This window comes from Nerophis lumbriciformis, linkage group LG31 (genome assembly GCF_033978685.3).
Source record: "Nerophis lumbriciformis linkage group LG31, RoL_Nlum_v2.1, whole genome shotgun sequence".
Lineage (NCBI taxonomy): Eukaryota > Metazoa > Chordata > Actinopteri > Syngnathiformes > Syngnathidae > Nerophis > Nerophis lumbriciformis.
Window position 1 is genome coordinate 15,612,501 of NC_084578.2, and position 14,422 is coordinate 15,626,922.

Below are 14,422 nucleotides of genomic sequence, written 5' to 3' on the forward strand. Positions count from 1 at the left end.
ATATGTTTCTGGTCTGTGGAGGTAAACTGGAATACTTGGAGACAACCCACACGAGCATAAGCAAACTTGAAAACCCAAAACCACCTGGCAGTGGACAGAGACGCTGACCACTTGTGCCACCATCCAACATCCAATCCCACTTTAAAGCTTCTTATGAAGTATTTCATGCAAAATAATGGAATTTACAATAAACAGTACCTGGTGCAGCAGCTCCATAGCCATGGCCAATATTTGCGATATTGTAAGGCTCATTTATGGTAATCCAAAATTTCACTTTGTGACCCAGTCGGCTAAAAATGAGGTCAGCATAATCCCTGAATTTGATGATAATTGTTTCATTCTCCCATCCTCCAAGATCTTGCAGAGCTTGCGGAAGATCCCAGTGGTAGAGAGTGATCTGAAAGCAAATTCAATAAGTCATTGAGTTGACACAAATCTAAAAACTTGTCATTGCATTCATAGACAGTGAGATGAACTCTTACATGAGGTTGGATGTTTGCGTCAAGCAGGGCATCTACCAGTCTAATGTAGTAGTTTAGTCCCGCTTCATTTACGTGTCTGGTGGTGCCATCAGGAAGAACCCTTGGCCATGATATGGAAAAACGATAATGTGTCACCTTAAGTTGCTTCAACATGGAAACATCCTCGTCTATCTTGTGGTAACTGTCGCAAGCAATGTCCCCATTATCGTCGTTGAACACTCGGAGGGGAGTGTGAGCAAACTTGTCCCATATGCTGAGACCTTTCCCGTCTGCTCTCCAACCGCCTTCGATCTAGAAGCAGTGGATGTCACTTATTTCAGAAAACGGCATCAAACACACATGAGTCACATGCAATGTGACATAGTCTGCACTAACATGCAAAATGTGTTTACTAGTTCTGTTGCAGCGCTACACATTACTCAGAAAATTACCTGGTATGACGCTGTTGCAGTACTCCAGATAAAGTCTTTGCAGAAATGTCCATAAAGTGGCTTTTCGTCCTCTGGTGTAGGAAAACCATTGTTCTTTATGACTTGGTAGTAGTAGTGGGCAGAGTACTTAGGAGTTCTCGGGCGGTTTGGGTTCTGGAAGTCAACATGGTGTAACCCAAATCCAACTCTGAACCCATTAAGCCACTCAAATGAATCCATGAGAGATGTCGCTATGTATCCTTTCACCTTCACTCCATCAAGATCATAGGCTATCATGACAAATCACATCGAAAAATGAAATCTAATGACATAAACATTGGTAAAAAAAAACGGTCTGTTTACCTTTGAGAGCCTCATTAATATAGGTCTTGAAATAAAACACCCTGGCAGAGTCATCCCAGCTTGTCTTTGATTCTGTTGCTACTCCATTCTCAGTGATGTAAATCTCTGGATCGCCATATTCCACTTTTAGCCAGTTGAGGATTCTCCTTAAGCCCCATGCCACAGCTCGCTGGTTGCTGATGGCAGTAGCTTGGGAATCGCCTTCCTCTTCTTCCGTCAAGTCACGATCGTGTTCATATGACTGAGGCTTAAGCCGAGCTGTTATATGACTTACAATCTTTGTAGTGTAATGGTTTAAGCAGAACATGTCTGCAGTCCCCCTGATGTACTTCTTTTCTTCGTCAGTAAAAATAGGTAGTCTTGAATCTGGAAGACCTTGGAGTTCACTTTTGTTACCCACCTGCCACTTCATTGCATCAGGATAGTCGCCATTCTTGAAAATTGGGTGTGCAAACCAACCCAAACGAAACTGCATGGCACGGTCCGCAGCTTGAATTTCACGTGGAACATTGGCGTCTTTAGGTTCAACCCAGTCAGCACTGAGCGCGATGGATACTCGTCCTCCTTGGGAGTTGCGGTAGTTTTCGTTATATGTGTGGTAGGTTTTGGCGTGTGCTTTTAATAGGTTGTGTGCAACTCTATAAGGAGCAGTTCCCGGATTCTTTACATTTGGGGGAATCTTTCCAAGTCCATATCCCGACCATGCTATTGTATGTGGCTCGTTAAATGTAATCCAAAATTTCACTCTGTCTCCAAAGGTAAAAAAGCAAAAATCACAAAAGTCATTAAAAAGACCGATCATGTCCGAGTTCTCCCAGCCGCCAATATTTTGCAACTCCTGAGGGAGATCCCAGTGGTACAACGTTACCATCGGGGAAATGTTGCTTGCCAAGAGGCCATTAATGAATTTGTTGTAAAAGTCAACACCCTTCTGGTTTAGGGAACTTCGTTGACCAGAAGGAAAGATCCGGGACCAGGACAATGAGAACCGATATGATTTTACCTGCAGTGCTCGCAGCATGTAGAGGTCCTCATCAAGTCTGTGGTAACTGTCACAGGCCACATCTCCGCTGGCATTGTCTGGTATAGTGCCCGGTTTTTGGGTGAATACATCCCATACACTCGGTCCTTTCCCATCGACATTCCAGCCACCTTCAATCTGGTAAGCCGAAGATGAGACTCCCCAACTGAAATCTGCTGGGAAAGTGCCATAGTGGTATATCTTTCTTTGGAATTTTGACTGGTGAGAAAATTTCTCCCAGATAATCATTGACGTAGATGGAACTTCTGAAGGAGGTAAAACTTTCAAAGGAGGGTTGAACTGCATTGAGATCACTTTCAAACCATCTTTGGGTGAGCCGAATCCATTTTGTTTTATAACATGGGCGTAGAAGTATGCTGATTGTTTTGGGGTTCTTGGCCTGTCGGCGTCTTCAAAGTTGACAAGATGAAGGCCAAACATTTCACTGTAGCCTTGTTTCCCCTCAAATCCATCCATTAGTGACTGCACTGTGAATCTCTGCACATCCACCCCATCCAGTGATATTGCTACAAAATAAGAAATTGTTTAGACAACCATGAACCAGTAAAAATTTGCTCTTGTAACATACATTACCTTTTAGAGCTTCATTGATATAACTTCTCATGTACTCAGTTCTACTCGTGTCATTAAGCGGGTCCTCACCATGCTCTGTTGGCATGCCATTCCCTGTTATATAAATAGGCACTTTTTTCATGTTTAAGTACTCAGTGGAGATGTAGTTCAGAAGCCTTCTTAGACCCCAAGGTGCAGAATAGATCCAACCAGACGCTGTAGGGGGCCATGATGGGTCAATACGGGCCTGAAAATTACCCACCCCCTGCGGACCTGGGACACAACCACCATCAGCGTTTTTAACCAGACGTGATGTGTAATGGTTTAATCCAAAGAAGTCAGCTGTTCCGCTGATCCTCAGACTCTCTGTGGGTGTGAACACTGGAAGAATTGCAGGCTTTGAATGAGGACACTCATCAGTCTTCTTTTCAATCTGACTCTTTAGCGTTGCCGGATAATCCCCGTTTACAAATATCGGATGTGCAAACCATCCAAGCATGAATTGCAAATACCGATACGCAGATGATACATCCTCCGGTCTAGAAGGGTCCATAGGCTCAGCCCAGTCCGAGTTTAAAGCGATTCCCACTTTACCACCTTGTATGCTTCTGTATTTGTCATTGTAGACATGCCATGCCTCTGCATGAGACTTTATTATATTGTGAGTGACCTGTAGAGAGAAGTACGAAATCATAAGCAGAACACATCACAATAACTTTCAGCTGTGTTTACTTGGCAAATGAAGGGTCTGTTTATATGACAACATTCAAGTAGCTTGTACGAACCTGTTCCGGATTTGTGTTTTTGAAACATTTACCGTATTTTCCGCACTATAAGGCGCACCGGATTATTAGCCGCACCTTCTATGAATTACATATTTCATAATTTTGTCCACCAATAAGCCGCCCCGGACTAAAAGCCGCGCCTACGCTGCGCTAAAGTGAATGTCAAAAAAACGCTGCGCTAAAGTGAATGTCAAAAAAACAGTCAGATAGTTCAGTCAAACTTTAATAATATATTGAAAACCAGCGTTCTAACAACTCTGTCCCAAAATGTACGCAAATGTGCAATCACAAACATAGTAAAATTCAAAATGGTGTAGAGCAATAGTAACATAATGTTGCTCGAACGTTAATGTCACAACACACAAAATAAACATAGCGCTCACCTTCTGAAGTTATTCTTCATTCGTAAATCCTTCGAATTCTTCGTCTTCGGTGTCCGAATTGAAAAGTTGCGCAAGCGTGGTATCCAAAATGGCCGGTTCCGTCTCGTAGAAGTCATCGGGAGTCAGTGTCGCTGTTGTTCTGTGAATCCTGCCTTCCGGAAAGCTCGGACCACAGTTGTGACCGAAATATCTGCCCAAGCATTTACGATCCACTGGCAAATGTTGGCGTATGTCGTCCGAGGCTGTCTGCCCGTCTTAGTGAAGGTGTGTTCGCCTTCGGAGCTGTGTGAAAAAAGCCACCCGGCCTCTTCGCGTAAACTTCCCTTAACCACTCGCTCATCTTTTCTTCATCCATCCATCCCTTCGAGTTAGCTTTTATGATGACGCCGGCTGGAAAGGTCTCTTTTGGCAAGGTCTTCCTTTTGAATATCACCATGAGTGGAAGTTAGCATGGCAAGCTAGAACCACAGTGAAGGATGACTTCTCATTCCCTGTGGAGCGAATATTCACCGTACGTGCTCCCGTTCCACAGTGCGGTTCAGTTGCTGTGAAATACGGTAGTAATCCGTGTGCGGATGGAGAGATTGCGTCTTTTTATGAACCGGATCGTTTAGTAGGAGCCATTTTGTGGTCTTTACAGATGTAAACAGGAAATGAAACGTACGGTGATATCCGCGCGTTTTTTCTTCTTCTTCCGGGGGCGGGTGAAGCGCTTCCTGTTCTATGGGGGCGGGTGAAGCGCTTCCTGTTCTATGGGGGCGGGTGCTTTCCTTGGCGGTTGCTTGCGTAGAAGAAGAAGCGCTTCCTGTTCTACCGGGAAAAAAGATGGCGGCTGTTTACCGAAGTTGCGAGACCGAAACTTTATGAAAATGAATCGTAATAAAGCGCACCGGGTTATTAGGCGCACTGTCAGCTTTTGAGAAAAATTGTGGTTTTTAGGTGCGCCTTATAGTGCGGAAAATACGGTAACATTCAGATGACAACATTTTGCTTGTCTACACAGGTTTTATACAGTAAATGGAAGGTCCTCCCCATCTGTCTGAGAGATTGACTTATTGTCCAAATAAGTACGTCGCCCTTGCTCTGACGTTTCCAGGTAGCGAGACTGCAAAACCCATCCCCAGAAAACTTAGACTTTGTCTGGAATTTGAACAAGCTCTACCCATGGCATTTTCTCAGAGTCAACTCCCTTCTTTTCTAAGGAGCTTCAACTTTATCCTAAATTGTTTTGAGTCACACAGCAAAGAAATGCAGCAAAGAAGGCCCAGCCTAAGTTGTCAATATTAGTGTAGTGTAAGGAAGCTATGGAAGAACACGCTGAATTTAAAATTATCTTTACAAGTCTTAATGTAAAGCAAAAGTCGCAGTCATTCATTGTGTTTGTTCTGATCTTTGAAGTGGTGTGTTTATTCTGTGTAGGTTTTTATAGAGTTTCATGTTGGTAAATTGTCTCTGATGGTAGTACATTTCAGCTAAGGGTCAGCTACATGCAGAACTTCAACATTTACCATTTTTTGTGTGTTCATGCTCAGATACTGTTGCTCTCACCTGATAGGATGCCACAACATAATCCCCAACTTCAGGGGGATGCTCACCAGTTCCATATCCAGCATGGCTAACTACCCAAGGGCTACTGAATGTGTTCCAGGTCTTGACCCTGTCCCCAAATGTGGAGTAGCAGAAATCAGCATAGTCTTTGAAGGCGTCAATGATGGAAGCATTGGTCCATCCACCATGATACTGGAGTTCTTGGGGTAGATCCCAGTGGTACAAGGTGACAACAGGTTGTACTCCAGACTCAATGAGAGCATTAATCAGCTTATCATAATAGAGAACTCCTCTATCTGATTTGCTTTTCTGATAGCCTGAAGGGAAAATGCGTGCCCAGGAGATAGAAAACTGATAGGTGTTGACTTGAAGACCTCGCAGAAGGTAGACATCATAATCCACCTTGTGGTAACTGTCACAAGCTTGATCCGCCGTCTGATTTTGCATGACTTTGTTTTCATGACCAAAGCGATCCCAAATGGTTTCTCCCTTCCCACCTTCAGCCCAGCCGCCTTCAACTTTGAAGGCCTCACTGGAGGTTGCCCATTGGAAATTGGAGGGGAACGATTCGTTCAGGAAAACATCTCGTTCAGATTTGACCTGGTTGCCAAACGTATCCCACACAGTCTGATAGCTGCTTTTTAACCACGTTGCTCCACTGAAGAATTCAAAGTCACCACTGTTGTAAAACACACAAAAAAGAATCAACACATTACCAACTTTTTCAAACAGTACACATTTTGCAGTGAAAAAATATTACCTGGTAAGAAAGTCCTCTATATCCATCATACCTAGCATGTCCATAACGTCACATCCTTCTAGTTCCACGTCATTGTTTTTCAGCACTATGAGTTCAAGACAGTTATTGTCAGCATTACGCCATAAGAGATAAGTGCAGACAAACAGTTGAGTTATTGTCTGATTTTGAATGAACATGATTTGACCGACTCAGCGAACTTTGATTGATGCATGGGAATTTATAGCACTGTATCACTGGGATTGAAAAATAGATTAGATTTCATGACCTGTTGACGAAGAAGATTGCTCTTTTATGATATTTTGGCTCATGGAGTAGCGGCTGGGCAGTACAACATAACATCTCTGCAAATAATGACCAAATTAATTAACATATTGTTAATAACTTAGGCAAAATTTGTGCTATTTGTGGTTCTAGCGTTGTTATGGTAAATGGGTTATACTTGTATAGCGCTTTTCTACCTTCAAGGTACTCAAAGCGCTTTGACACTATTTCCACATTCACCCATTCACACACACATTCACACACTGATGGCGGGACCTGCCATGCAAGGCCCTAACCACGATCCATCAGGAGCAAGGGTGAAGTGTCTTGCTCAAGGACACAACGGACGTGACGAGGTTGGTAGAAGGTGGGGATTGAACCAGGAACCCTCAGGTTGCTGGCACGGCCACTCTCCCAACTGCGCCACGCTGTCCCGTTGTTGTTTTTTAAATGCACTGTAGCACTTTGAGGTTGTTTGTTCAATGTAAAGTGCTTTTACAAATAAAACCCATTATTATTATTATTAAAATGTTTGATACATTTATTGCATTTTATCTTAATCAGTGTTGTATAATGTTATAATTTTAAATCAGATAAATTACAGGTTGCTGTGGATTAATTTGGTCAAATCCCAATTTTTTTCAGTTGAAAAAAAAAGTATCCTGCATGTTGTGCATAATAATTAATAACAGTCCCAGTGACAGTTCTGTCACGTTTTAATTTACCCAAATTTGTCATCGAAAAGTTCAATGTGCTGTGTATTATTATTGTCCATTTTGACTTGTTTGGTTGTACATCCAGGGGCTGAACGGTTATGGCAAAATAATAATCAGGATTATTTGGATTGATTTTGTAATCAATAATTTGAAAACATGAGTATTTATTGTACCACCAAAACTCAACTTTAAATTTAGTCAAACAAAAAAACTGGATGCAAATTAGTAACAAGTAAACCACAACAAGTAAAATATTAATAGCAATAACAATACATTTAAATAATAATAGCAATATTAAAAACTATACAATACAGTTCTTCCATTTTATTGTTTTTAATTCAGTTTTTTTTTTACTTTTATACTTATGTTACCACCATGAAGTGTGTGATTTTTGTGTCAAACACATTTTTTTTTTATATATGACAGTTTGCACTTTATTATTAGTTTCCTTAGTTTATGTATTATTTCCTATCCAACCCTCTTACTTTTTTTACACTTCTTGTTTGCCAATCAGTATGCTTTGCTTTACTTTGCACTTGACATGCAGCATTGCCTTTTCTATGCTTCTTGTGCACTTCCCTGCTGCACTATGTTTGTTTTGTTTTCCCTACCAAAAGGGGGGTTTTACTTGCACTTTGCATGCTTTTTCTGCATCCTGGGGTCCAGACCAACAAAACCCAACACCAAACGTTATGGCAAGTTGGGGTAGAGTTAATAGTCTCCTCCTTATGTGTAGCTTCATCATATTTAGCAGTACTAAATAGAGAATAGCCCTTTTTATTTCCTCCTCAATTTAACAAAGCTTTTTTTTTTTTTACCTTGTAGAAAATGTCCAAGAGCCTGGAACTGACTGTCCGTGCAATCAAGGAGTGTCAGCTTGTACACTAGGATGGGCACACCCCTACTGGCCATCTACAACACAATAGATTGTGATGCAAGAGCAGAAAATCATAACATGTGAGTAGAAAATGAAACGTTGCTGCAGTGACGTCACCTGCAACCTTTTCAGATCTTTTGCCAAATCCAATGCGGCGACGCAGTTGTACTCCAAGTGCACGGGGAGGGAATGCATCTATTGAAAAGAAGCGATATGGGAGAGGAGGTGAGGACACATTTTTTATACATGGAATTTAAAATGTCCGGAGTGAGCAGACAAATCCAAATATCGATACCAAGGGCAGTAGCATATTCGCATGATATGATGATATCTTTATTTTTATATATTTTTATTGTGTTGTTCATATTGTTCAGTGGTGTGCTGTTAGGGCCAGCAAGGCCTTCCTTCTCTCATAAATCATGATCATAGATTAATACAAATTAATTTTAATCTACTTTCCATAAAGTATTCATCATATTCTCTTCATGTCTTATTAGGCTCCAGTGTTTGCTTGTTTTTACGTTAGAGCTTTTATCCAATCAGAATTCAACTCGCTTGTTGCCAGCGCTCTATGAATTCCGTCGGATAGAGCAGTGTTTTTCAACCTTTTTTTGAGCCAAGGCACATTTCTTTCATTGAAAAAATCCTGAGGCACACCACCAGCAGAAATCATTAAAAAAACGAAACTGTAGCCGATGTTGACAATAAAAAGTCGTTCTCGCAATTGTTGGATATGACTTTAAACCATAACCAAGCATGCATCACTATAGCTCTTGTCTCAAAGTAGGTGTTCTGTCACGACCTGTCACATCACACCGTAACTTATTCTGAGTTTTTTTGTGTTTTTCTGTGGATAGTGTTTTAGTCCTTCTCTTGCGCTCCTATTTTGGTGTTTTTTCCTGTTTTTTGTGGTATTTTCCTGTTGCAGTTTCATATCTTCCTTGAGCGCTATTCTCCACACCTGCTTTGTTTTCGCAATCCAGACTATTTAAGTTGAGCGGACGCTTTCCTTCTTTGTGAGGACATTGTTGATTGTCATGTCATGTACAGATGTACTTTGTGGACGCCGTCTCTGCTCCACACACTGTAAGTCTTTGCTGTCGTCCAGCATTTTGTGTTTTGTTTACTTTGCAGCCAGTTCAGTTTTAGTTTTGCTTTGCATAGCCATGCCTAAGCCTTCAATGCCTTTTCTTTTTGGTTTAAGCATAAGACACCTTATTACCTGCACGCTGCTTCCCGCTGTCGTCTGCATATTGTGATCATGACACAAAGTGTTCCCGACTTCTACAAAGCAATTAGCTACCTGCTTCCACCTACTGATATGGAAGAGTATAACGTGGTTACTCTGCCAAACTCTAGACAGTACAGGCAGGCCCGGCCCTAACCAATCTGGCGCCCTAGGCAAGATTTTAGGTGGCGCCCCCCCCCCTCACAAGAAACCGAATAGCTTTATCTTTGACCTTTTTTTTTTTACTTACAACTATACCTAATATATAAAGGGGTGGACAAGTGACTATTACCTGCAGGGCAAACATTAGCTCACCAGAAGGCAATAACAATGTAAACAAAAAACACCTGCTTAAAAGATCTAATACCTGAGGAATGTAAGGTGGGAGTACAGTAATTACCTAACGTTACATTATTATTTTCCATAACAATTTAGCCCCCTCCACAATATTAACCCGACGTTAAAACAGAACTAGCTATTTATTGATTAGCAATTGCCGAATCATGTAACATTAGCTTAATGCTAACAAGCCAGGTTACTATCACATTCTGTAACACACAAATAATTTAATGTAGGCTAACGTTACCTACCTGCTACCTCTGTCTTTTCTCGTTTCTACTCCTCTTCTTTTCTCTTTTTTCTTCCTTGGGCACCTGACAGTTTTGGCCGTTTTGACATCTTGTGTTGATTTTTTGATGTGGAAGCATATGACGTCCAAAAAGAGTCATGATACGGGAAGGGAGGGGGGGGGCGTAATGTTGTAACAAATAATATTTCTATTAAATAGGCTTTACTTTGCATTTTAATTAACGTGGGATTATTTTTTGTATTTAGAAATAATAGTACCAACTTTCTTTTTTTTCTTTTTTTTTTCTCCAACATTTGTGGCACTGGCGTGGCGCCCCCTGGTGGACGGCGCCCTTAGCATTTGCCTATACAGCCTATGCCACGGGCCGGCCCTGAGTACAGACACTCAAACAACGGCATATTATTTACAGATAATAATTACTTGTGTACAAAAAATATTTTCAACCCAATTAGGTGAAATTACATAACCTCCCACGGCACACCGGACTGTATTTCACGGCACACTAGTGTGCCGCGGCACAGTGGTTGAAAAACACTGGGATAGACAGTCGATAGACACAAGTTTTTGACAGTAGCCCATTTGGTAGCCTTACGCTAAACGTGACTGCGATTGGATTTTCACTTGTCACTCCCAAGTCAGAATCCAATTACAAGTTGTAATTTGAGAAAAGCAGGAAGGGGCACCGGAGCCATACCCGGCCAACAGAGAAATCATCGGTTTTCACGTTTTTAACTCACAAAGAAAACGTTCAAATATTGTATTTATTTATTTTTGCACATTTACCGTATTTTTCATACTATAAGTCATAGTTTTTTTCATAGTTTGGCCGGGGGTGCGACTTATACTCAGGAGCGACTTATGTGTGAAATTATTAACACATTACCGTAAAATATCAAATATTATTATTTAGCTCATTCACGTAAGAGACTAGACGTATACGATTTTATGGGATTTAGCAATTAGGAGTGACAGATTGTTTGGTAAACGTATAGCATGTTCTATATGTTATAGTTATTTGAATGACTCTTACCATAATATGTTACGTTAACATACCAGGCACGTTCTCAGTTGGTTATTTATGCCTCATATAACGTACACTTATTCAGCCTGTTGTTCACTATTCTTTATTTATTTTAAAATACCTTTCAAATGTCTATTCTTGGTGTTGGGTTTTATCAAATAAATTTCCCCCAGAAATGCGATATACTCCAGTGCGACTTATGTTTTTTTCCTTCTTTATTATGCATTTTCGGCCTTTGCGACTTATACTCCGAAAAATACGGTTATATGTTCTTTACAATTATTTAAATTTTGACAGTACCATGTAAGGTATGTTTTAAATGCTGGTTCATTGATTTTTAAATGTGCCGAAATATATTCTGTTTTGTACACTGTTGAGGTGCGTCAATACACAGTAGTGCACAAGTGTGTTTCTCCGGCCGTGGTCATGTGGTGACATAAATGATGGTATTTTGTAGGGGTATTTATTAAAGTCGGACTAAGTAGGACATCACTGAAGGCCTAGGTGGGAAACGCACAGCCCGCCGCTGATATTGTTACATAGTTTACAAACTCAGGGGATACGCTCTTTGACATTGGAGTGCTTTAGGGGCAAAATGTGAAAAGATTTGAATGAGAGACAATGGTAGTTTTTGCTTATGTTTACTTATTTTTGTTTACGTTGTCTTACATTGTTGTGTTTATACTAGTGCCTTTAAATGATTCATTTTTAAAATCAGATTGAATACACTTTTGAATTTTGATTAATTGCACTTAATCACAGTCAATTACTTTTGTGTATAACTTTAACAAAACAATATTTTTTTTTACTATATTAAGTACCATTATCATGTATCATTATCACTGGAGTGAGTTTGCATGTTCTCCCCGTGACTGCGTGGGTTCCCTCCGGGTACTTCGGCTTCCTCCCACCTCCAAAGACATGCACCTGGGAATATGTTGATTGATCAACACTAAATTGGCCCTAGTGTGTGAATGTGAGTGTGAATGTTGTCTGTCTATCTGTGTTGGCCCTGTGATGAGATGGCGACTTGTCCAGGGTGTACCCCGCCTTCCGCCCGAATGCAGCTGAGATAGGCTCCAGCACCCCCCGTGACCCCGAAAGGGACAAGCGGTAGAAAATGGATGGATGGATTATCACTGGAGTATGGGGGTGTTTCAACAAATAGTGGACCATTTTTATGTTGTTTTTTGTACTATTGACTTTGTTTTGCTTGACATTTGTACGTATTAAAAGAGATAAAAAGACCTAGTTGAAAATGTTGTGTTGATATTGTTAAACTGTTAATAGCTCTCTGCTGAAGCATTGTTGCTGTGACCTTGCTGCCCTCGAACCAACCAAAAGGCTGGTCAAATTCGGCGGTGAGAGTAGAGGACCCTGCCCCAAGTGGAGGAGTTCAAGTATCTCGGAGTCTTGTTCACGAGTGAGGGAAGAGTGAATCGTGAAATCGACAGGCGGATCGGTGCGGCGTCTTCAGTAATGCGGACGCTGTATCGATCCGTTGTGGTGAAGAAGGAGCTGAGCTGGAAGGCAAAGCTCTCAATTTACCGGTCGATCTACGTTCCCATCCTCACCTATGGTCACGAGCTTTGGGTTATGACCGAAAGGACAAGATCACGGGTACAAGCGGCCGGAATGAGTTTCCTCCACAGTGTGGCGGGGCTCTCCCTTAGAGATAGGGTGAGAAGCTCTGTCATCCAGGAGGAGCTCAAAGTAAAGCCACTGCTCCTCCACATCGAGAGGAGCCAGATGAGGTGGTTCGGGCATCTGGTCAGGATGCCACCCGAACGCCTCCCTAAGGAGGTGTTTAGGGCACGTCCGACTGGTAGGAGGTCACGGGGAAGACCCAGGACACGTTGGGAAGATTATGTCTCCTGGCTGGCCTGGGAACGCCTCGGGATCCCCCGGTAGGAGCTGGACGAAGTGGCTGGGGAGGGGGGAGTCTGGACAATTGATAGATGTGATTGGTATTGGTATCGGCTGATCTCACTCATGAATGTTCGGCACTGGAATCGGCAGCATACAACCCTGATAGGAACATCTAAAACTAGTTCAGTGATGGATCAGTGCGACTGGGCAGTGACGACATGACAGATGATGGATCTTACGGTAATTGAAGGTTGAATCTGTGAAAGCACAGCGACATCACTCGCGGTCAGCTCCAGTGAAACTTTCCCTGAGAACAAAAGCATTAAGTTCCATCTCATTATGCGTCAATTTACCAGGAAACACACAATAGTTTCATTCTGTAATATCTGTAATTGTAACAAAATGTGAATATTTCAAGTTTCTCACCTTTGAAGCGTTGATGGTAGAGTTGGTAAATACTTGGATATAACTGGAGTATATGTCGCTGATAACTAGCATCGTCCACGTGACTCAGTATTAGCCAGGAAGGTGCCAGATCTGCAAACTCCCCAAAGACGTACTCTGCGTACGACATAAACATCCACTGCAGATCTTCACTGTCCCATCCTCCGAGCCGCGATCGTAGCGTCTCCGGCACGGCGGATCCATCAAGGACGGCAAGAGGCTGCAGGCCCGCCTTTAAGAGCTGAGTCAGCAGAGTCCGGTAGCAGGTGACCACGGTCTGTTCAGGGTGGCTGCTCAGGCCTGCGGGTAGGAGTCGACTCCACGACAGCGGTACTTTGAAATGGGTCACACCTCTGCTCCGGAGGTACTCGAAGTACGGTCCAGTTCCAGGAGGTACGGACTGACCGCAGTCAAAGACCTCGTTTTTCCTATGGCCCGATTTTTTAAGTGGACCTGCGAGAAGCATGAAACCCTCACGTTCGTTCGCCTCACCACTGCCATGCAGACACACAACCACGCACAGACACACAACCAGCAAGCTCATCATTGTGGTTGGAAGTGACCAGAGCAGAAAGATCTTCTCTTTATCCTGCCTAATGATGTCATGAGCTCGATAAACACGCTGGTTAATTGTTTTATTGCAGCTCCACGATAAGCCTAGTAAGACTCTGGACCTGCGCACTTATCATATTGTTTTCATTATCAGTGTTGTTGGCTAAATTGACATCCACTTTATCTTCTTCAGGATCACACTGGGGGGCCAATTTGTATGTGTGTATAAATGATATATAATACACTTTTAGCTGTAAAAATCTGCTGTACAGTATGTGTGTTTCAGTGACGTGCTGTCAGGGGAGGCAGGGTGAGGCAGTGCCTCACCTTGCCACCAAGGGGTGTAAAGGCTTAACCATGAGCTGTTCTAAAACGAAGTAATAAAATAAAATAAGTTGTAAAATGTAACTTTTGGTCTATGCTTTCTATGTGATTTTGGTGTGGTTCCTGTTTATTTTGATAATTTTCATGGTCTTAATCGCCCTGATGAAAATAAGGCAGACGAGAAGTGAGGCAGACACAGGTGGTGCCTGCACGGCT

General features: G+C 42.1%; 1 protein-coding gene across 1 annotated transcript in view; it reads right to left on the reverse strand.

The window, feature by feature from the left end:
• Positions 1-13,877, reverse strand: part of LOC133574140 (lactase/phlorizin hydrolase-like) — a 25,400-nt gene extending 11,523 nt beyond the window's left edge. Inside the window, exons 1-11 of the mRNA XM_061926216.1 lie at positions 13,313-13,877; positions 13,126-13,193; positions 8,297-8,374; positions 8,121-8,214; positions 6,326-6,410; positions 5,566-6,244; positions 2,871-3,519; positions 1,256-2,803; positions 914-1,182; positions 483-773; positions 199-397 (exon numbers count right to left, since the gene is read on the reverse strand). Coding sequence (XP_061782200.1) covers positions 199-397; positions 483-773; positions 914-1,182; positions 1,256-2,803; positions 2,871-3,519; positions 5,566-6,244; positions 6,326-6,410; positions 8,121-8,214; positions 8,297-8,374; positions 13,126-13,193; positions 13,313-13,877 — 4,525 coding nt within the window. The remainder of the gene's footprint in view (positions 1-198; positions 398-482; positions 774-913; positions 1,183-1,255; positions 2,804-2,870; positions 3,520-5,565; positions 6,245-6,325; positions 6,411-8,120; positions 8,215-8,296; positions 8,375-13,125; positions 13,194-13,312) is intronic.
• Positions 13,878-14,422: the final 545 nt, after the last annotated feature.